Source organism: Vitis vinifera, chromosome 10 (genome assembly GCF_030704535.1).
Source record: "Vitis vinifera cultivar Pinot Noir 40024 chromosome 10, ASM3070453v1".
Classification (NCBI taxonomy): Eukaryota; Viridiplantae; Streptophyta; class Magnoliopsida; order Vitales; family Vitaceae; genus Vitis; species Vitis vinifera.
This window is the reverse complement of record NC_081814.1, coordinates 12577130-12601373: the sequence shown is the minus strand read 5'-3', so window position 1 is coordinate 12601373 and position 24244 is coordinate 12577130. Positions and strand designations below refer to the sequence as shown.

The 24244-nt window shown below is 40.0% G+C and overlaps 1 protein-coding gene across 1 annotated transcript in view; it reads right to left on the bottom strand.

Moving 5' to 3' along the window:
* Positions 1-293: 293 nt before the first annotated feature.
* The window catches only part of LOC100256664 (DNA damage-binding protein 1), a 50361-nt gene continuing 26410 nt past the window's right edge, over positions 294-24244 (bottom strand). Inside the window, exons 8-19 of the mRNA XM_002280699.4 lie at positions 13288-13363; positions 12669-12878; positions 12423-12529; positions 12161-12269; positions 9613-9813; positions 9293-9508; positions 6987-7097; positions 6511-6786; positions 5868-6142; positions 2010-2361; positions 1456-1740; positions 294-1313 (exon numbers count right to left, since the gene is read on the bottom strand). Coding sequence (XP_002280735.1) covers positions 732-1313; positions 1456-1740; positions 2010-2361; positions 5868-6142; positions 6511-6786; positions 6987-7097; positions 9293-9508; positions 9613-9813; positions 12161-12269; positions 12423-12529; positions 12669-12878; positions 13288-13363 — 2800 coding nt within the window. The 3' untranslated portion in view covers positions 294-731. The remainder of the gene's footprint in view (positions 1314-1455; positions 1741-2009; positions 2362-5867; positions 6143-6510; positions 6787-6986; positions 7098-9292; positions 9509-9612; positions 9814-12160; positions 12270-12422; positions 12530-12668; positions 12879-13287; positions 13364-24244) is intronic.

Genomic DNA, 24244 nt, shown 5'->3' with positions numbered 1-24244 from the left:
CTATATTCCCCCAACTTGTTTTTGAGATTGGCTTCCAAGTGAATATCGGTAACAATACTAGTGCTCTTAACTCAAAGACATCAAGGACATCCCATCAATTACTAGTGGATGTTATTCTATGAATCAAAGGCTTCTTTAGACATCACACGTGAATACACAAAACGGGCCACATCACTTTCATTGTGACATCAATCATTGATATTTATTGGCATATGCTCAGCCAAATCTACTCGACGATAGACACACAAACTATACAAAAAACCAGGAGAAAAAGAGTCCCTGTATCAAACATGTACGATTCAACAGTCTGAAAATTTATTTACTTGATTAGCTCTTCCTTTTTCTTCTGGGGAGAGGAGAGGGGAGAATCATGATCTCAGTTCTCAAATTCAAGAACCCCGTACATCCATTTGAAAGAAGCAAGTAATACCCTAACCAGAAACCGAAACAATTGGAAAAGGAAACCCCACACATCACTTGGTGTTTGAATAGGGCCAGCCAGCAAGAGCTAGCAACTTGCAATGACAGGGGATATGATACACATGCATTTATGAGTTTTCTACTCTCTCCCCACGGGGCAAACCATTCCCTACCTGATTACATTTCATACCACAAAGAAAATTAGCAAAAAATTAAAAAATTAATATAAAAAACACCAAAAAACAAAACAATATATAAAGATGTTACAGAATGAGAAGTGAAAACATTGTACTTCAACCAAGCCCCGAGTCTCAATGCAACCTCGTCAACTCTTCTACTCTCTTGCAAAGTTCCTCCACTGAAACGGCCATTGCCTTCGAAATTTCATCCATTCGAGTACGATTAAGATCAAGGAATGTCTCGATCAGATCTCCATCCAAGAAATTTTTAGCATCTACAGTTTTCTTCTCATTGTTGAATGACCTCCACTGCTCATGGCTCAACCCTCCTACACCCTTTATCACCTTCCTCAAGTTTGCCTGAAGCTTCTCCAAGAAGACATACTGATCGTGTGGAAGTGATGCTATGACCCCAATTACGCCATTAACAGTGCCAAAAATTACAGTTGGTATCTGACCCACATCAGAATCTGGCAAGCGCATGACAAGGGAACCATGCCGGAACCGGTTGACAAATTCTCCGAGATGATACTCACCAACAACTTCAAGACGACCCCGCTCCTCATCAGTAGCACCTTCACTGTTCTTTCGCACTGTGAAGATGTTGAAGTTATTCTCAGCACCAAGGTAAATGTCATCATCAAGAATCTCAACAGCTGACATCCAATTTGCATTGTAGTCACGGGCTCGCTCTTCAATGGCACCTTCCTCATGCTGAAAATAAAAAAAGGACCAATCAGACATCCATTAACAAGACGATAAGAGTAACAAACAAACACAACACTCTTTTAACTCCAGGGAACGCCATACTTGCTGCCAAAAGGACAAGGGATTACTTGAAGATTAGTCATCTTACCTTATAAATTAACAAAGAGATTGATTTCATCAGATCACCAACAACAATGAAATCTCCCCGTGTTTGTACATAGAGGGCAAGAATGTGTCCATGGTGTCCAGATTCAGACTGCAATTCACGGGTACCATCATCCCGGAGCATCCACTTGTACAACTGAATTTTTTGATTGATAGCAGCAAGTAGTTTACCATTGAAGGCATTCAAAGAATAAACAGCCCCCTTGGTTTCCTTCTCAGCAATTAACTGTAGCTTCCCATCCTCAACTATGAAGACCAGTATTCGGCCCTACAGTTGTTCATCAAAGTGATAACATTTGAGCATTACAGATGGATAATACAATTTAGGTTCCAGATCAAAAACACGAAACTTCCATGGTCAATAAAGAAATAGACATAAAGCAGGTTGCTAGTGAATGAAGCATGCTGTATGGGAAAGTAATATGGGGCCTGCAAAGCTCAGCGATTCAGACATTAATTTAGACTGCAAGTGCTATTCTGGCAACAAACCAATACATATATACAGGTATGTATGTATGTACTAATATGGCATTTTACCTTGGTTGGCTCATTTTCCTCTGGTAAAACATATGCGGTCCCAACGCAATAATATACATTACTATCATCAGAGAAGGAGCAGCTAAGGATAGAGCAACCATACTCAAACGTGTCAAGTGGATAAGTAGATATGAACTCAAAGGTTTGGTCGTCTAACAAACGGATAAAGTGCATTTCAGAATCTTCTGTACTAGATTGGTTATACTTCAAACTACAAATGGCAAAGGTCCGAGACTGCTCCTGATGGCAGATGCGGCGAGCATGCTCCCCAAGTGGGATAGAGCGGATGTGAAGCTTCTGGATATCATCAATGGTACCGATTGTAAGATCACCTTCTTTGGCAATTGCAAGGCTGTAAGAAAGGGGGAGAAAAGCCACCAGTTAGTCTCTTAACCCAATAATATCATTTACAATTTCATCTTCTCAGCCTCTTACTTGTACCAAGCTCATGGGCAAAGATTAGCCCCTGAAAACATCATTTATAACATGTCATTCCCAAAGAACATATTGGTCCTCTCATATGACCCAACTGTGTCAACTGTGAAGGGTATGACACTAAATTTATTTTGCAATTAAAAAGTAGTAACTGGTGAGGAGTTCTACAGTCACACCACATTGTTGACAGCTGTAAGTTATTACAAAAGAAACTGAGTTCGAAATTCGCATATTATGTATCACAAAATAGATATGATCTTATAGATGTCTTTACCCATTTGGTTGCTTTCCCTGTGGGGTTCATATAGGATCACATGAGTTTAACAGAAAGAAATAAGATCTTCAGAAATTTCATCAAATATATCCTAAATTGCTCAGGTACAGATCGATATAAAATCTACCAAAAGCATGTTGATACCAAATGCCTACTAGGTACAGTTGACATTTCAATCATGCCATGATCACAAGCCCATCTGAGCAAAGAAAAGATTTTTTTCTCAAGCTTGACTCTGCTTCCAGATGAGTGGGCAATTAAGAGTTCAAGCTCACCATGTTTAGCTTCATGAAGAAGTTGAGCTTTAAATGAGTTGAACTCGAGCCAATCTCAAAGTACTTAGTTCATCTGTGGTCCTAATCAGAGGGCATCACATGCCCCTACACATAAATGGATGGTAACACATGGCCAAAAGAAACAGTATATATAGACCATGAGAATGAATAGCTAAATCAAGGACCATAAGGAACAAAACCAACATTTTATTTAAACAGAACATATGCACCTTACACCACTCCCTTCCCTTTATTTATTTTATCTGGAACAAAATGTGCATTGATATGGATGAAGAATACATGTGAAGGATGAGGAATCATCCCCAAATTAAAAAAAGAAAAAAAAGAAAAAAAAAAAAACTGATCACAAATAGATGTTTAATTCTCCTACAATAAACAAAGGAGGCCTATCCATTGTTGTAGTACTATATGGGTATTATACAACATAAAGCAACTTATAACTCCATGAGGGTTAACACATCCCTTCAACAAGAAACTGAATCAATTCCTCTCCTTGCTATCCATTTAATCTGCACACTACATACCAATTGAGTTGAAAAACATTGAGAGAAGTGCGTTTAAAGGTTGTGGTGCAAGAGGCCTAGAAAGAGACATACAAAAGAATTAGATCCCATAGTGTCTTTAAAGTCCTCCACTCACCCTAAAAAAACTTTACATTTCTTTCCCGCCACACAATCCTAATCATTATTAGACAAGCGCTTTGCCATGAACTTCACCTCTAGTGGTGCTACCCAAACCCCTAAAGGAGATGGTCATCATGTCACATGTACTTCTAGGGGGAATCCAACCCAAGCTAGGAAGTCTACATAGTCTATGCCATAACCCCAGAGTCCACAAACATTGTAAAAACAAATGATCAACTGATTCTCTACTCTTGATACATAAAATACAACAATCAAGGCAAGGGCTTTTTAAGGTTTTCTTGTTTGTAGCGTGTTGTTGTTGTTGACCTTCTTATTGGCCACTAGCCAAGTGCACTGGATGAGACTTTAGATTTCCACATAAATTCAGCCGGTGGGGAAGGTATTGGATCCGATAGTGAACAAGGCTAAGAGGGAAGACTTTACCGTAGATAAGCTTGAAGAAGATAATGACCAAGTTCTTGCATCTAGAATGGATGGTGACAAGTATATGTGACCGAGGGAGGACATGAGTCTTTTAAGGTCCTCTATCTGCAAATCAGGGAGGTTATAACAAACGTTTAGGTTCCAAGAAAAAAGGGAAGAGATTTATGAGATTGGTAGATTTTTAATAATGATAACTCTGACAATACCTGGAAATTGAGAAGTCGGTGGTTGATCCCCCTTCCACAACTCTTCTTAAAAATGAATACTCGTCTCATCACCCATCACATAACGAGTATGTTTAGAAAAATCTTGAAAAACCTCTGCAATGGCCTTCTAAGGGCAATGATGCGACCACTTGCCTAGAATGCTGACATTCCACCCACTAGGGTGTGTCCCATAGATGCATAATATGACCTGATGCTAAAGAGCAGAACTTTCCCGGGAAACCTCTAAACCTCTTATCACTCATCTTAATCTTTATTTCCTAAACCATCACAATGCCCAGAGATTCAATGCAAAGAAAATTCTGAACAACCATTCTTTTCTTTCTAAATCCCAAGCCTCAAATATTCCAGCTAATAATCTTCATACCAACACTTTAAGGCCCATTGGATATTCCAGCTGTTTCAATGTCTGAAACAACTTCTATTAAGCACAAATACCATTGGATATAGGTTTGTACTTCCTCCTGTAAGTACACCTTATCCATTGACCTTTCACTACTGCTGCCCATGGGGGTAACATTCTTGCTATACTTGACAAGCTTGACAATTGACATTCATGGTAGCCAAAACCGATTGAACTCTTGCCATTTTACCAGGGTTGATACCCTCTATGTGAAAGCCTTCTAACAAGGAGCCTGGTTCTAAAGAATGTCCCTTTTCTTTATTCTTTGATTTCTTTGATTCTTTAAAAAATGGATTGCATGAAAAACAGATGAAGTAACTACAGTGTCCTATTTCTTTCTGGAGAAAGAGAGATTGAAGGATTGGGGAGACTAAAGCACGCTAATGCATTTAGACGGTATAACCTTTGGGTTGAGCAACCATGAGAAACCAATGCACCATCTACTTTGCATGGACAAAAGCAAATAATGGAACTGCTGCAACCAGAGAATGCTTATGTATGTTGATGTCTCCAGTCCAAATCTTTCGCAATTCCTTTTTATTTTTCTTCCAGCTTCACTCATATTAAAAGGGATGTGAAGATCCTTGGGAGGGTAGAGAACCTGCTCAATCTTACTTACTGCCATAACCCAATTGCAGCTGATCCATAATCAACCCTTTCTGCTCCTAATTGAAGTTTTTGGTGAAAGACCAGCGCAAGGATGTGATGACAGATTAAAAAAAAAAAACAATAACTACACCAAAAAAGTAAGGAAAACTCAATTGTAATACAGAAATAATAATAAAATTAAGGGGGAAAAAAATACTAGAATGTATTAAATGAAGCTAATAAAATTGAAAGCTACTAGCATCTGCTGGATCGACACTGTCCTGCAACAAGAAAAGTGCCATTTTTTTCAGGGGAAAAAGTAAGAAAAAGATAAAAAAGAAAGGAAAAGGAGTGCAATCTAAACTAGAAACATGCTTGACTCCTCTCAAATTTTTAAGGACAACGAACCAACATGCTGATCAGCTCATATAAACATTCTGATTGACGCCATACAATGTTTTCCAGGGGAAATCATTGGAAATGAATTTTTTCTGTATGATTTCACATGCATACGTTGGAAGAAAGTAAAGAACAATAAGTAAAAGCAACAAGTAAAGGCAGCAAAAGGTACCTATCTGGAAAAGCAGCAGAATTGAAAGGGCACATGTGGCTGACTTCTTTCAAATTAACATTGCTGTAGAGTAGCTTCTTGTTACTGCTGTAAATCACCGTAGGCCTATCCGATGCAGCAAATACATGTGTAGTATTCTTGGATGAGAAAGTTCGAAGAGTGATAGGTTGTGTCCCAAGAGACACCTTTTTCCTATCTGTTAACTCACCAGTACTCATGTTCAGTAAAAAGTTCAACAAATGACCATCTCCCAGTGCACACAACAAGTAAGGTATCTGAAAAGGGAAAAAGAATAGAAAATTACTAATGGGGAAGCACGAGGAAGTAGTAGAATACCATGGGGACATTTTTACCACCAAAACAATGGTCTAAGTGGACCTTTGCTCAGGGTTTAAAAGGATGTCATAGTGGAGGATATCAGGTTTTTCAAAACTTCACTCCAGATATATCCACTACTTAACTAGAAACCTTTAAATGCAGAGGGGACCAGTCCTTCCATATGTGCAACATTGTTCACAATGCCATAAACATTCTAATTCTACCAAAAAAAATTTATGTTTTCGAGTAAAATAACTTGAGCAGAATTAGCGTAAATCTCATAGATAAGGAATAAGAAGTGAAGAAATCTCAAGTACAAGCATACCCCTTCAAAGGAACACAGAAGTACGGACCGAGGTATTATCTCTCCACCCAAATACTCTTTTGTGATGAGATTCAGGTCAGGAAGTGAAAATATCCTAACACTAATATCTGTCCACATTCCAACAGCAGCTAACTGACTAAAGTTGGGATTTTCGCCGATGGGATTTATGTCAAGGCATGAGATGTCATACTCTAATTGAGCATGTTTCACTTCAGTCAATGTCCCATCACCAATTTCCAGGTAAACTAGATGGCCACCCCCAGTGGCCAATAAAACCTGTCACATAAAAGGTAAAATAGTTCAATCAGTAACTTTATAGCATGATATAATGGATGCTAGCGAACACTATCCATAGAGTTAAAACAGCGTATAATAAACAACAAGGACCTTTATCATTTGCCATATTGTAGAGAGCATATTCATTGTACCAAAACATATATCAGAAGTAATAATACTCAAAAGAGGTAGAAAAGAACCTGGGTGGCATTAGCAGTAGCAACATTAACTGAATACCCTGATGGAGCTTTCCATTCATTTCGCAGCTCTCTAGATGTAGAACCAACCAGTCTTACTGAGCTTGAAGTGACCTACCATTGAAATTGATTAGTTAACACATGCTAATTCCAATACATTGTATATATAATTGGATCTATCCAAATTCTCAACATGGTCCAATTTTTTTTTTCCCCTTTCTTTAAACAAAATAAAAAGGCACCCAGCAGGCAGCCACAATCACATAATCAAGTTCAGCACCACCAATTATAAATGATGAGCAAGAAAGCAAATGCCAGAATGTGTAGTTGCTACAGATACATATATGACACCAACTGTATGTAATAGTAATATTGTCATAATTTCTGTACATACATAGATAGGAAACAACAAATAGATAGATTGATAGAAAAAAGAAGTACAAGGGAAGGATGAGGAATCCTCTCACCAAAGAAAAAACTAGACGACAACAATAAAAAAAACCAGAAACTATGCTACGAAAACTACGAACAAGCTCTCTTAGCTAGACCAACCCGTTGGAACTACACACTGCTAGCCAATCTAGTTGTAACACGTTATGGGGAATGCCCTTAAAAACCATGGAACAAAAAGCCCAAAGAGAAGCAAGGAAGTGAATGGAATCCCAAAGATTCTCTGAATTCCTAACTTTAGCCTCAAAAATCCTAGCATTTCTTTCCCGCCACACAACCCAAATTAAAGCAATGCACGCATTTTACCACAAAATTATCCCTCTCTTGGAAATGCCAAAACCTTTATAATTGATGAACATCACGTCGGAAATACTTCTCGGGGGAACCCAATCCATCTTAGCTAGCTGAAATAATCTGTGTCACAACCCCATCGTCAAAGAACAATATAGGAAAAGATGATCTGCTGATTCTCCTTGCTTCATACACAAATTACAAATGTCAAGACTAAGAGCTTTGTAGGGTCTTCTCAATTGTAGCAAATCATTAGTATTTACCTTCTTGTGTGCCACTAGCCAGATAAAGGACTTGACTTTAAAAGGGACTTGAGATTTCCATACAAACTTAGTAGGGAAAAGTGGAGATAAATCGGGTATTTGGAACAAGGCTATAAAGAAAGGCTTGACTGTAAACAATCCTGAAGAAGATAAAAACTAGGATCTCGCATTTGAAGCCGAAGTGGATAAATGCATACAATCAAGAGAACGCATGAGACATTCTAGATCTACTATCTCAGAATCAGAAAGATGAAGACAAAAATTAAAGTTCCAAGGAAAGGGCAAGCAAAACCGAGAATTGAAGAAATATGAATATTTTTATTTGTGACTACTCTAAATAGTCTTAGATAATGGGATTTCAAAGGCTGGTCCCCCCACCACAAATCTTCTCAAAAGCGAATTCTTTCCCCATCTTCTACCACAAACCGAGTATACTTGGAAAAATCCTGAAAGACTTGTTCAATAGCCTTCCAAGGACAACGATGTGACCATCTGACTACAGTGTTGGCATCCCAACTATTGGAATGTGTCCCATAAATGCTAAGAATGACCTGATGCCACAGAGCTGTACTCTCCCTAGGATACCTCCACAACCACTTCCCTAAAAGAGCAAGATTCCTTAAAGAAATCTTCCCAAACCCCAAACATACATAGACACACATGGACACTATGTATATGCATGTAACCCTACCAAATATTCTCTTATCATATTTAACAGATTCTGTGATGTACCACACCAATCCAATCACTAGCCAAACCTGTTCAATGGTATACTAGTTTGTTATACTTACTATCAGTCTCTTCCTTGTTGAACCTGAATACTCTCTCAATTTAACTTAATATGACATGAAATTCAGTTGCAACAAAAACGCTTTCGGATAAACCTAGATATTAGTCAATATAAATAATTGAACCATTATCCCTGAGGTATCCCTGAGGATTACATTTGTGCAAAATTTAATGGCCCTAAATGAGCAATAGGAGATAAAAAATAGTGGTTACAACAAATCAAATGAGGAGAATTTAGGTGCCCTTAACCGTAGTGTGAAGCTAAATCTGCACTTCAGGTCTCATACAGCAGATCAGTCTACACTTGATTCTACTCAAGGTTATAACTGTAGCAAAAAATGCCATCCATGATTGCATAAAAGCAAAACAGGCATAAAATGATGCTTCTAGAAGAGAGAATTTAATTCAAATAGATGTTTGGTGCACTTTGGGTTGATTCGTTAAGGAAATTTATTAATATCAATCCAAATTATACAGAAAAAAATAATATAAAACACCCAAATTAAGAAAGCCTACTTGTACTAGTTGATCATAAACAGCATCATGGCAGAACAAAGTCTGCACTTGAGAACAGAAACCCTCTATCTCAGTTTCTTCCAACTCATCTTCAAGATTCATCGCCAATATTCGTGTCTCACTGATAAAGCTTACAACCAAGAAGGTGTCATGTGGATCATCAGTAGAAGATCTCAATGACCACATTCCTTTGATGCCTTGAAGTTCCACTGATGCCTATGTGATGGCATATGCACATTAATAAGCAAGTTTAGAAGAACTTATAAATGGCAAAGTCAAATTCTAGAGATCAATAAGAAAATGGTTGAAATAAGCCAGACCTGTTCATTGATTCCTATTCCATTTCGAACAATGCGAAGAGAACCATCTTTATAAGCCCCTGAGCAAGTTACAACCTGACCTTGGCCTTGCCTCTCCAGGTCTACCACACAGAAGTCAACAATTGGACCCAGATTGACATACCTCTCTAAAACCTCCACATATGAACCTTTGGCATCAGGTTGTAGATGTATCTTTATGAGCTGCATGGCACCATTATGTAATGTTAGAGATTCAATTCAGAGACAATACTAAAATGAATTAATGGAGAAATATGAATAACATCATAAGTTAATAAAGAAAATAACAGTTTGAACCTATGGTTTTGAGTTTTTCCTGACAATTAACTTTTTAATTGTTACAATAAAGCAAATGAACTTATAATCATGAGGGACATAGTACAAGGTATATTAGTGGAGGAGAGAGAGAAATAGGTCCAGCATCTTCAAGATATATAGGCATGACTACCTCATAAGTTGGTTAACTCAAACATCCACTCAATATCATTGTTTTTTTTTTTTTTTGAAAAAGGGTTTATATTAATCCTTTTTCTATGAATTTTTGAACTGCGAAGTGAGATAAGCCCCCCATTCTCTCCTCCCTTCCTCAATAGAGTAATTTAGGAGTTCTTTATTTCCTTTCATTCCTTCTTGAGTAGATTTTGGATATTCATACCAATCAAAAGCTCCTTTGAGACTCATAGGTATTCCCTGGCTGGCAACTAATAAGACAGATATTACCAACAGCTACTGCAGGTTAGGATGTCTGATAAAGTCATCAACCCTGCATGCTCACTATATATCATGCATAGACAGTGGGAAACTATAAAGCTTCTCTTCCAATATCCTGTTGCCTTGGTATTATGGTAAAGATTGTTCCTTTTGATCAGTATTTTTTGGGCTCCACTCTGCAACATTTTTTTTTTTTTGGATAAGCAAAGGGCTCCATTCTGTAACATTGTAAAACTGTTGTCAGATGCATCCTAAATTTCAAAGGAAAGCCTAACGCGTGCACGTACAAGAGAGAGAGGGAGAGGGAAGGAGAGGGAGAGAGAGAGGGAGAGGGAGAGGGAGGGAGAGGGAAAGAGAGAGAGGAGGGTGGGTGTTGGTGGGAGGAGCCAGTGTTCCACATCTCTTTGGGAGCCCATTACCAGTTATTGGACTTGAAGTTGTTACTATAGGAGGTGTAACCATCCACCTAGAAGGAGAGGGTGTGTGAGAGAGACCACTTTTTCCTTCTGATGATACATATTCTGACCTCAATTCGTTAGATGAGTTTAACCACCTAATTGCATATTTCTCCACAAAGCTGACCCACACTACTACCCTAGCCTTCAATCATATAAGCAACTTAGTGAATCCCACTATGACCATAAATTTTTTTAGGCTTAATGACAAGGGGCTCAGGAACAGATATTGTGGCATTTGGATTCATCTTAGAAATTTGAGTCACTTTGAGCATTTTATATTTTGTATTTTCTGATTTTAAAAGTTCTAAAGGTTTTAGGAAACAGGAATTGAGTCCTAATAGCTCGTTATGATGGTAAGAAGTCTAGAATTAGGGAAAAAAATAGGATTATAAACAAAATTCAAATAAAAATTACTACAGAATTGAAAGAGCCTTCTACAGAATCGAGATGGAGATTTTAGCATTGATGGAAGGACTAAAGCTTCCATCAACCTTCTAGTTGAGGGGATCATGATATGGTGCTATATTGGGTAACAAGGAGAGAAGTTCATGGAGGTTTGGTGGAAGGGTATGCCGAATTTTTTACATTACTCTAGAGTTAGGGTGTTCAATCTGCTGGATTTCTCGGGCAGCTAAATATGTTAGCAAAACAGGGAGCTAAGCAGTTGATTTCTTTTATAAGGGATTTTCTACCCACCTAAGTTCTTGAGTTCATATTTGTAATCATTTTTAGATGTATACTTCTAACCATATATAGAATAGATAGTCTTTTCACACTTCACTAGAGCTATGCAGTAGTCGTGCTTGGGGGAAGGATTTCTCTTCCTTCTTTGTACTTAATCCATGATAATATGATGTTTGTTTCCAATAACAATAATAAAAATAAAATAAAAAAATGAAAGAGACTTCCAGTCCAAAATCTATATTTCTCATTGGACATGTTTCCATTATTTTGATGAATCCAACAAGTTGCATCCTGACATTTGCAATGGTGAAATTGAATGGTCAACGGGGAATCAACTCCACATCCTTTTGTGGACAGATTGCATTTGCATTTTGTTGCTATCATATCTTCTTGTATAAGTAAAGTTATATATAAAATTGACATGTAATGTTGTGTCCATATGCAACTTCCTAAGCTTTTGCTATCTCAACATGCCTGGAATAAGTGAAGCATGTGCCTTGATCATTAACCATGTTAGTGCGGCATAATCATAGGTCATATCCAACAATAAAGAAGATCCATCCGATCAAAACAACATATGGGGAGTTGATATTATTGAACAAGATAAACCTCAAATATAATTTCTGAAAATACATATTCACAAATGAACAAAAAGAGATATTTGTGTTTAGTAATACCTGTGAATCTCCATAGCTTGAGCCAACATAGACAAATGCATTGTCAAGATATGAAATTGTTGATGCAATAGAAGTTTCCCCTAACAGCTCAATTTTCAGTCCAGTAACCCTACATGATAAATACAAATGACCCTCAGAAAAGTGATACACATTCCATCTGGTCTTAAGTAAGTTTCTTCTTTATTTTATAAACCCAGCACTGATTTTCCAGGGCAAGTAGTTAGATGATAAAAATAGGATAAAAGAACAAATGGTCACTCACTTTTCTTTCTCATGGGTTATAACAAGTAGGTGAAGAAGCCCCGCATGATCCCCAAGTAAGTATCTAGAACCATCAGCATCAACCCTCCCATAGGCCTTTGTAATTGACTGGAAGTGCACATCAAACGAAATGAGGGATTGTAAGTCAACATGGTTCAACCACAAAGAACTAAAAATTGAGATTGTTGGGGGTGTGGGGGTGGGGGTGGAGCTGACACAAAACAAGCAACAATTTTAAGTAACCTACAGGTCGGATTGGGATTGCTTTGAATGCACTGGCACTGCAATATACAATTGTTTCTTCTCCAATAATGAGGACACCACAGAGAGGTGGGGGTACTGGTATTAGCAAATCAGCCCCATTGTCTAGATTGTTCTGAGCCCAAGGACCCTCAACAAAATCCTTATCCTTCAAAGCCACCTCATATGTTTTAACATGACGTGCATCTTTGTTATCCTGCAATTTGAATCAAGAGAACATGGTGAGGCCATCTGAGTTATTCTTCCTAATGCACTTCTGATGCTACATAATGGAACACAGTGGGGCCATCTAAGTTGCACCCAAATGCACCTCTTATGTAGCCTAATAAAACATTATAAGGCATTTTATCAACATATTCAATTATGCAAAGCATGCCCCCAGGTAAACTAGCAGAATAATTTTTTTTTAAAAAAAGGGCCAATGTAGCACAAGCAGGCATTGACAGATACTACCTTGGATTTTAAAGGATCCATAAATTAAAGTAACTAAATCCTAAATCCTAAAGATAATGGCAACATAACATATGCTAACAAGTGGTTGCTAACCAATTTGAAATAGTAACAATGAGTGAATGGACATAAAAATGTGAAGCCAAATTGGGGACCTGGTAGAGAACAACAATAGTTGGTTTTGAACATCCATAAAGAAACTTGATATCCAAAACTTGAAGCTCCTCAAGCCTGAAAAGCATTCATCATTAGAAGGAAAGTGTTAAACTAAAAATAGTAGATAAAACAACTTCAAGAAACATATAAAGGATGAAAAACTATTCAATTAAGTGTTGCTAACCATTTAGAGAAACCTCAAGAACTTCACCATTGCTCTATCAAAATCAGGAGAGCAATGGTCTATAAACTGAGGACTACACCAAAAAAAGGACACAACACTAGAAAACGCTAAGATTTTGGAGACTCCAGAATATCTCCATTACACAGGACATACATGTAGAGCATCCACAAAGAGATAGAAAGAAGAAATACAAGAGAAAGGCCAAACAAAATTCTCAAGGAACCATGAACCAAAATATTATAATGGCCCAAACAACCAGTAAATTTTAACTCATGCAGAAAAAGGTACCATTCATTCTGAATTGCTTATCAGAAGAAAAAAGGTTCAACTCATCCTGAAGGCTCAAGGAATTGACAGAAGACTCATTTTCCCCTACAATTTCTGTTTTAGTGACTGCATTATCTTACTGAATTTGATTTGGTCTTATTGTTTGAATTTAGAGGGAGCCATTGGTAAGCAGGTTTTACTCTTCGAAATTTGCATTTCTTTAGAAACTTGAAAGATTCTGAACCTATTGCCTTATGCACTTCTCCAAAAACAAATCCCCAGAAAAGGTGGCCTTTTGCTCAGTTAATGGCTCATGGAAATGATAATAATATCAACAAATAGCAAGCAAAGGAGGTTAAAAATGTTCTTTGCCCAAATAGTGCAGTGAAAATCACAAAACTGTGGGTCACCTGTTGCTTCATTGGCCTACTATATATATCCTGTTCCAGAAACTTTGCTTTACAAGAGTTCATTTAGATATATTTGTTTCCTATATTAGTTTATCTTATTTCCAAAATGGGACTTTAGCCTAAAAATTTCTCAAAAGTTCCACCAAAAAGACGAGAAAGTTTTAACTTGATTTTTGAGCATTAAAGGCATGATTGCCTAGACTTTCCTTCTTGGTCTTGCCGTTGCTGCTGTTTCTGTTCTCTATTACTTACTGCCCAGAAATTCCAGCAACCTACACTTATTGTCTTGAAACTGTGTCTTCTTCCTTTATTCCTTTTTGTTAGGCAAACAGAATATTAATGAAGAGCACCTAATACTTATATTTAATTGGTAAGAGCTACAAGTTTCAGCTTCGTAGTAATGAGGCCGGAAGATATCTCCTGTGCTCAGTTTTTCCAGCAGAAGCGAAAAGTTTTTTTTTTTTTTTTTTTTATCTACTGCAAAGGAAACAGATTGTTGGGGAGATGTTTGGTCTTAGCTCAGAAATTGGGGAGTTATGGAGTGGTGCTTCCATTCAAAGCTACTTAAGTGCTTAATGCTGGGGCTTCTCCTTCTCAGAGGATTCAGCCTTTGGGGCCTAAAGTTCTTGGTACCTTTGATGAGGTGGTGAGTATGCCACGGGGAGGCTGAGGGGATGGGGGTGTGAGTGAATCCGCATGGCTGCAGTTTGGAGTTGTAAACTCTCTAAAAAAAAGTGCAGTACCTCAATTGGTGCTTGGTGGGGTGTTAGGGAGATTTCTCGCCCCTTTTTTGCCTTCCTTGAAAGGAGTGGGCTAGGTATCATTAGAGATTACAAGGGAACCTAAACCTGTCTTTGATGGGAGGATCCTTGATTTTATTTTTGAGCTTGCAGGGAAGGCAGAAAGGGTTTTGCAAGAAGATGTGTGTGTTTTCAAGGAAAAATCACTGATGTTTGATAGATGCAGTCTAGAGGCAGGCTGTTTTAGAGAAGTTGTTCAGGCCAAAAAAGCTTGGGTCAGGATGTCTTACCACTTTTCTATTGGGACAAAGGCTTCTTCAAACAGGTGGAGTACGCTTGTGGGGGCTTTTTAGGGGTGCATGAGGAGACCCCAAGAGGAAAGAATCTGCAGTGGGCAAGGGTCTTAATCAAAACAAATAGGAGAAAGGTTTTGGGGAGTTTACAAGAAGTGGCTGTAGGGCAGTCATGCTCCGCTGTCCATTTGTGTTGGGAGCTTCCACTTTTGGGCCCTCAGATGTGTCCATGTAAGGAATGGTTAGAGGTAAAGAAGAAGGTGAGGGGGGGCTTCACGTGCGTCTGGGAGCGTGGGTTCTTCAGGCCTGCAACGGAGGGCAGGAGGTGGTGAAGTGTTGAGTTTTGACAGAGTGAAAGCTAGTGGAAGTAAGGCTTCTTTAGGATTTTCTAGGAAAAAGCTGCAGCAGGTGGGATAGGAGATAGTAGGGGCTGGGTTGGAAGGAGACAACCCTGTTTCTGCAGCAGGGGGGCAGCCTTAAAGGAGGGCATGATGGAAGTTGTCAGCCCTTCTTTGGAGTTGGGCCTTGGGTGTGGCATGAAGGTTGGCAAAGAAGGGCTATCAAGCTTTTTAAGTGGTGATTGGGCCATTGATGGTCAAAGGCCCATTTGCTTTACCCGCTAGTGGCCCATTAGGGATGTGTGGGCCTTGCCCTCCTAGGCCTGGGGGAGTGGGAAAGGATTAGGACCCCATCAGGCCCCTTCTCCCCTTTTGGGGAGATTTTTGCCCTAAGAGGGGCTTGGCTCTAGGAAGAGAGCTTACATGCTCCATTTTATCGCTGGTGCAGAGAAATGAGATTGGCTTTTCTGCAGTTGATGATGCCTTGATGCGGAATCGGGTCAGCAGTTCATGACACTTTGATGCGGAATTGGGTTAGTACCAAGGAACGAGGGTTTGATTTGTAGGAGGGATTCAGTGAAGAATGGCACTGAGCTTTTGTCAATGAAAGAGGCTATGAAGGGTGGTCCTCTTAGAATGATTTTGAAAGACAATTCAGCGATGGATCTTTAGACAAACAATGTGAGTTTTGAATATGAGACTAGGGCAGGGGAGGAGGAAGAAAGGTCTATTCTTGCCAGGAGGTGTGCTCTAGAGAGTCCAATGAGGGATTCCATCATGCATGAGAGTAGTTTCAGCAAGCTAGCCTCCTTTAATAAGTTTGTGGGGCTTCTAGTAGATGGTTTTGAAGAGGATATTAGGGCACTTTTGCAAAGGTTGGAGCTGAGAAAGAAAGGGAAGGTTTTGAGCCAAGTGTTAAGGAGTATTCTTGTTGGATCCAAGTTTGAGATGGAACACTGTAAGTTGGAATGCTCTGTTAATTACAAGTCAAACTTGAGTATTGGGAGGAGAGTGGGAAAAAGTAATTGGGAATTAGCCAGAGTGTGTCAATGAAGCTATGCATCCTTCTGTGAAATGGGATCAGTGGAAGCTAGGGGTCAAGCATGGAGCATTTTGGTTTTTTGGGATAACCGAGTGCTAGAACTTATTGAGATGGAAGTAGATGCTTTTTCAGTTTCTTGTGAGGACAACTTTATTTGGATGTTTAAAAGGGTTTACAGTCGTGTTTTAAATGAGATGAGGGAGAGTTTCTAGAATGAGTTGGGTGACATCAAAGGTCTTTGGAACAGTCCTTGGTGTGTGGGAAGGGACTTCGCTATCATGAGATTTTCAAGTGAAAGGAGAAATTGTCAAAGAAGTTCGGCTTCTATGAGGTGTTTCTCGAAGGTCATTGAAGATTTAGAGCTAAAAGATCTTCCTTTATTTGTGGAAGCTTTTACTTAGACTGGTGGGTTAAATAATAGGCTTAGCTTCTAGGCTGAGCTGTTTTCTTGTTTCTGAAGATTGGGAAAATTAATTTAGCGGCTTGTTCCAAAGCATTCTTCCAAAACCAGTCTTAGATCATCCCCCATCCAACTTAATGGTGGTAGGATAAGGAAAGGAAAAACACCTTTTCATTTTGAAAACATGTGGCCAAGTGGAAGGTTTTAAAGAGTTTATCCAGAGCTGGAGGGAGGGTTATGGTGTACAAGGTTCCTTTAGCCATATTTTCACAGTTAAGCTTAAAGCTTAGAAGAAAGATCTTAAAGCCTATAATAAGGCGGTTTTTGGTAATGTCTCTAGCAAGAAGCTTGTTGCCTTATCACAATTAGGTATTTGGGATGCAAAGGAAAGGAAAAGGTGTCTCACAATAGAGGAAAGGGAGGTTAGAAGGGGGGTGGTGAAGGACCTTAAAAAATGGGCAGCATTAGAGGAAATCTCTTGGGGACAAAAATCAAGAGAACTTTGGCTAAAAGAGGGGGATGAGAACACTATTTTTTTTCATAAGTGGCCAATGCTTGAAGAAGAAGAATATTTATAGCCAAGATAAGGGTAAATGGTGAAATGTTAACTGAGGAAATTGAAATTAAAGCTGTGACAAATACTTTTTGCTTGAGATTGTTTGAGTCGGGGGAGTGAAGGCCAAGCATTAGTGGGTTAGCCTTTGGTTCCTTGCATAACATTGCTTTAGAAACTCTGGAGGTCCCCTTCTCTTGGAGCACATCCTTGCTGCTTTATCTAGCTTAAGCGAGGATAAAACTCCTAGTTCGGATGACTTCTTCATGGCCTTTTGGCAGTTTTGTTAGAATAAAGTCAAAAAGGAGGTGATGGGTTTTTTGTTGTAGTCTTGGTTCTAAAAAAAGGGGGGCAGAAGGCCTAAACGACTTTAACCTAATTAGCTTGGTAGGAGGCTTACACAAGCTACTAGTAAAGGTCTTAGCCAATCAACTTAAGAAAGTGGTGAGTAACTTAGTCTTGGATTTTCATAATGCTTTTATGGCAAGAAGACAAATTTTGGATGTTGTTTTTATAGCAAATAAGGTCATTGATTCTAAACTTAAAGAAAACTTGAGAGAGATCATTTGTAAGCTTGATATTGAAAAAGCTTATGACCATGTAAAATAGAGTTTTGTACTCATAATTTTGGAAAAAATGGTTTTGGCTCCAAGTGGATTAATCAGATTAGATGATGCATTTCTACAGTTTGTTTCTTTAACTCGGTCAATGGGTCTCCATCAGGTTTTTTTCAAAGCTCTAAAGGTTTGAAACAAAGAGATCCTCTGTCCTCTTATTTGTTCATCTTGGCAATGGAGACTCTCCTTCATTCTTGTAAGGATAAAGGAGGGAGGGTTTATTAATGGCTTTCCAGCAAGGGGAAGAGACAAAGTGGGGTGGGGATTTCCCATTTGTTATTTGCAGATGATACTCTCATTTTTTATGATTCTAGGAAGGAGAATCTAAAGTACCTGAGTTGGGTTTTTATGTGGTTTGAGGGTTTATCAAGGTTAAAGATCAACCAGGAAAAAAGTGAGCAAATCCTAATTGGAGAGGTCTCAAATCTAGAGGATCTTGTTGAGGTTTTAGGCTGCAAGGTGAGTGCCTTCCCAACCGCCTATTTGGACCTCCTATTTTTTGATAGGTAAGCAAAGATATATTACAGCGCTTGCAAAAAGGCGCAAAAAAGTACACATGGAGTATACAAATTAGGCCCAAAAGCAAGCCAAAGAAGGAAAAAAGGAGAAATACCCACCACCCTAACAACAAGCTGCCTTAACTAAACAGAAAAACAAAACCAACGAGAGAACCCTACAACCGGAAGCACCCTCTTCCCTCAAACCCTAGCCCCACTCTCCTTTCCCCTAGCAACGAATGGAGAGCTATTATAATTAATTGAGCACTCTAACTTAAAAATTTCCCTCTTAAAACAGGAAGAAAACCTTTTTTTAGCCCTTGACATTCTTATCCCCCACCCTTTTCTTAACTCCATTTTTTTTTATTAAAGCACAAATTTCTTTCTCACATCCCTAAACGATTACTGAACTCAACAAAACCATTGAGAAGGCTGCTAATATTCTCCCCCCCCAAGACCTCAATTTCCACATCCCTTAGAAGTTCCATCTCCTCGGCCCAGGCAACTAACTCCATACCAAAGGGTTCCTTCAATACCTTCCTTGAGTGATCTAGCATGTTGCCATCCTGCAAAATATTCAGCGACTGACAACCCGTGCTTTGAGGACCCAAGGAGAGAAGAAAAGACCTTGTAAGCCTATTCGCCTCCGCCACAAGTGCCTCATCAGTAATTTGCAACTCGAGAAGATAACGAATCCATAGGAAAAGGTTCACTGCCCTCATCACACAAGAAAAAAACATTAGGACCGTGGGGCAACTTGACTTTGGGCTCCTCATCTGAGGTTGTACCCTGCCCTCTTCTCCCGACTGAACCACCAAAACTGCCCCCTCCTTTGCTCTCTCGCACAAGAAGAACACACCCCTCTTGCACCTTCTTTGCAGAAGAATTGAGCCCTAGCAAGCTTGCTCTGCCTTTTAAAGCTCCACTTAAAGGCCCGCCTTTGCGAAGGATACAAGCTTGGGCCAGACCCAAAAATAGTGAACCCACCCCTCTTGAATCCAACGACAAAGAGGCATCTCCAACTACACCACCGCGGGCCTCTTCCAACCCCTGTTGGCCCAAGAACCTCCCCACCATCCTTCACAAAGGCAACAGGCCCAACTACCCCACTTTCTCCCATTACAATTGTAACCCCCCCAAACAGAAATTGTTGTAGAAACCACTATAGCCTCTCCTACCAACCTCGGCCTGCAACAAGTCAAGCCTACTGTGACAGATTTTGCGTCAAAGCCTGCAGCACCCTCTCCCGCCGCTTTAGACCTGCAGCAAAGCGACTCGATAGCTCCTATAGTACTCAACGGATGCATCCCCATCCTCTCGCTTTGTCGGTGCGTGAGGAGACCTCCACTCCTCCCCACAACCTTTTGCTCACTAGGCACACAATTTCTTCTTATCGGCTCCACAAACGAAAAATCCGACGGAGTTTCCCACCACAATTGTAAAGAGAAGCTAGAATTGCCCACTACCACTTGCAACAAGCTAGGTAAAGAACTCCCAACAGGATGCACCAAAATCCTGGCCTAGTGTAGATTAGTCATTAAAGTTGTGTCTTCATCCACAACGACAAACCCTCCACATTCATCCCCAATCTTCTTAAACACCACCTAACTCCAAAGGTGTAACAGGAAACCTAACACCCTCACCCACATCTCCTTGGCACGACCCCCCTTGCCTAGACAACTAGCCTCGGGAGTCCACCTTGCCGGGTGCAGCACTCTTTCCTTAACCCTTCGAGAACCTCTGGCAAGCACCCTTTTTGCCTCAGCAAGACTCAAAATCAAACCAGAGCAAGGTAACTCCAAAACCTGAAATCTTCAACACCCACCCCCTCTTCAGAGACCAAAGAGCAATCACAAAAAGATTTCAAAAAGGAAAAGTCAGATGGCTGCTCTCACCCCTCATCAAACCAACCAACCAAATAATTGCGCGGAGACTCCTCCCTGGCTCGCACCTCACTTTCTCCAATTTGAACCCAAACTGCTTCCCCTGCCACTCCACAAGGCTTTCTTATTGCATTAGCAAAAGACCCATGGGTTGTCTCCTCCCTACAAGTGCTCCTTGATTTAGCAGGGGGGGCTCACTCTCCTAGCCTCAATTGAAGGGGGCTACACCTAAATAACGCAGCTTCTCTACTAGAATCGGCCATCCCCCATGAAACCCTCCTTCACGGAAAACCAACGAGAACCTCTTTTCCTCTTCAACCACAACAGAGCAAAGTAAAAACTTCCCTGCCTCATTTGAGTGTCGTTCCAACCTGAACCTCCTCCCCCCCTCCTGCCCCCCTCCACCCAACCTTTGTTCCATCTTTCCAAATCCTCATCCCTGCAATAATCTTCTACCCTTTCTAACAAGAGTTGCAAACTCAAATCCCCAAACCTAATCTAGTAAAAAAAAAAACCTCTGCCCTTTTCCACAATAACCCCTCTCAGTTTTCCCCTAACCTCCTCCATAGAAAGGTCAAAATTTTTTTACTCCACTGCAAACCAACACTGTCCACCTCACATGGCCAAGAGCTTCCTTCAGAGATTCTTTCTTGTGGAGACCTATGTTCATAACCCAACAAGTGAATATGTTGGCAACCTTCGTTACGGAACTGATCCTCCTCCATTTTTTGCATTTTTATCTAGCTTGTTCTTTTGGGAGTCTATTGAATTGTTAACTTGTTAGGTGCAACTAGTGGATCAAGATAAGCCTATTTTTTTTTATAAACCAAGAGAAGAAATCATATTAGAACACGCCAAAACAGGGGGCACTCCCTAAGTACACCGGCAGTATACAAAGAAAGCCTCACCCAAGGAAACAAAGGAAAAACAAAAACCTAGAAATGCCAAAGATGACCAACAAATCAACCACCCAACACATTCATAAAAGAGAGATAGTCCACGTCCATGAACTGTTGAGACCATTCAAGAAGAGACCGAAGGAAGAGATTCTTCAAGCTCGTATCTGACTCCTCTTCTTCTTGGAACACTCTTCTATTCCGCTCTCCCCAAATACACCAAAACAAACAAATAGGCGCCATTTTCCAAACTACACTCCTCTTCTTTTCTAGGCCCTTAATTTTCCATTCAAGAAGCAAATTTCTCACTGAGTTCGGGAACACCCACACCACCCCAAAAAAAGAGAGCACCACAGTCCAAAGCTCCTTTGTCTTACCGCAATGAATTAGAATATGATCCGCCGATTCCTCATTCTCCTTACAAAGATTGCATCTATTAACCATAGACCAACCCCTCCTCATTAACATATCAACAGTAGAAATTTTACCCTAAACAGCTTCCCAAGCAAAAAAACGAGTTCTTAAAGGGGCACACGAACCCCATACCTCCTTTGCTGGAAATAAGGGGTTGTTCTCCACCTTTAAAGACCGATAGTAAGATTTAACACTGAACTTTCCTTTCCTCTCAATCTTCCAAATTAGAGAATCCTCCCCTTCTTGAACCTTTACTTCAGAGATGTGAATTAGAAAACGATTCACCTCCTCCAATTCCCAATCATGAAAGGGTCTTCTAAAGTGCACCTCCCATCCCCCGCCACCACCTCCTTGTCTCCCCCAAAGATCAGCCACTACAGCAGAATTATGGGTTGCAATTCTGAAGAGCAAAGGAAAGAGCTCCTTCAGCTTAGAATCTCCAACCCAATAGTCCCACCAAAATCTGGTACGTCTACCATTTCCAATACAAACACTAGTTCTGAGGAAGAACTCCTCTCATCCCTTTCTAATGTCTTTCCAAAGGCTCATCCCATAGGACTCCCTTACCTCTCTAGTGGTTCAACCCCCTTCCCCCTCTCCAAATTTACCAACAATGACTTTCCTCCAAAAACTCTCTTTCTAAAGAAAATCTCCAAAGCCATTTTTCAAGTAAAGCATGATTGAATTCCTTCAAGTGTCTTAACCCCAAACCTCCATACCTCTTATCTTTGCAAATAGCCGTCCATCTTACCAAGTGGAACCTTCTTCTCCCCTCCACATCTCCCTTTGAATTTTCTCCAATCTAATTCTCACTTTCCTTGGGATTACAAAAAGTGACAAAAAATAGATGGGGAGATTTGAGAGGGTGCTCTTGATGAGGGTAAGACGACCTCCCTTAGAAAGATATTGTTTTTTCCATGTAGCCAATTTTCTCTTGAATCTTTTCTTTACCACATCCCAAACTCTACATGAATTATGAGGGGCTCCAAGAGGTAAGCCTAGATAAGTAGTAGGGAAATTCCCTACTTTACACCCAAAAACCGCAGCGGCTCTGTCCACATCCTCCACTCCCCCAACTGGGATAATTTCACTTTTCTTCAAATTTATTTTTAGGCCTGAAACCACTTCAAAACAAATAACAACCCACTTCCAAAAAACCAACTGGTTCCTATTATCCTCGCAAAAAAGAAGAGTGTCGTCGGCGAACAAGAGATGGGAAACCGAAGCCCCTTCTCCATTTCTCCCCATTACCCTGAATCCTCTAATGAAACCTTTCTCCTCAGCTTTTGAGATTAAGCTACTAAAAGCTTCCATGATTAGCACAAATAGATAAGGTGAGAGTGGGGCTCCCTGCCTTAGGCCTCTACAAGTTGAAAAAAACTCTGTGGGAGTGTCATTCACCAAAACTGCCATTTTCACAGTTGATATGCAGAAAAATATCCAACTACGCCACTTGGGCCCAAACCCCATTTTCTCCAAGACTGAGAGAAGGAACCTCCAATTACGTGATCATAAGCCTTTTCAATGTCCAATTTGCACACTAAACCTGCACCGACGCTTTGCTTCCTTGAGTCTATCGCCTCATTAGCTACCAAAACCGCATCTAATATCTGTCTCCCTTCCACAAAAGCGTTCTGACTGTACGAAACTAGTTTTCCCATCACTCTTTTCAGCCTATTTGCTAGGACTTTGGCAATAATTTTATAAAGACTCCCTAATAGGCTGATGGGTCTAAAATCCTGCACATCACTAGCTCCCTCTTTCTTCGGGATAAGCACTAAAAAAGTTGCATTATGGCTACGAAAAACAGTATTGTGCACATGGAATTCCTCAAAGACCTGCATCACTTCCCCCCAACAATAGGCCAACAAAACTTCTAGAATGCCAACGTCAAACCATCCGACCCTGGAGCCTTATCTCCCCCCAACTCTGAGATAGCTTTGTAAACCTCCTCTTTCGAAAAATGCCCCTCCAAAGACTCATTATCCAAAGCAGCAAGAGTTTTAATTAGACTTGACTCCACATCTGATCTTCTCACCCGAGGTTCCTCAAACAGGGATTTAAAATAAGATCCAATCCTTTCTCTAAGCTCCTCCTCTTTACTCAGCCGAACACCCCTAATTGTCAAGTTGCTGATAAAATTTCCCCTCCTCCTTGCATTGGCCATACGGTGAAAAAACTTAGTATTGCTATCTCCCTCCTTTAGCCAAAGAGCCCTAGACTTCTGCCTCCAAGAAATTTCTTCAAGGATGGCATAGTGGCTAAATTCATCTCTAGCTATCCGCTGGCTATTCCTATCTTCCTCCAAAAGAGGACCAAACCTTTCTAAACTGCCCCAAAAGTTTAACTTCTCCAAGGCAACATCCTTCCTAATTGTCACATTGCCAAGGGCCTCTTTATTCCACCTCTTCAAATCATATTT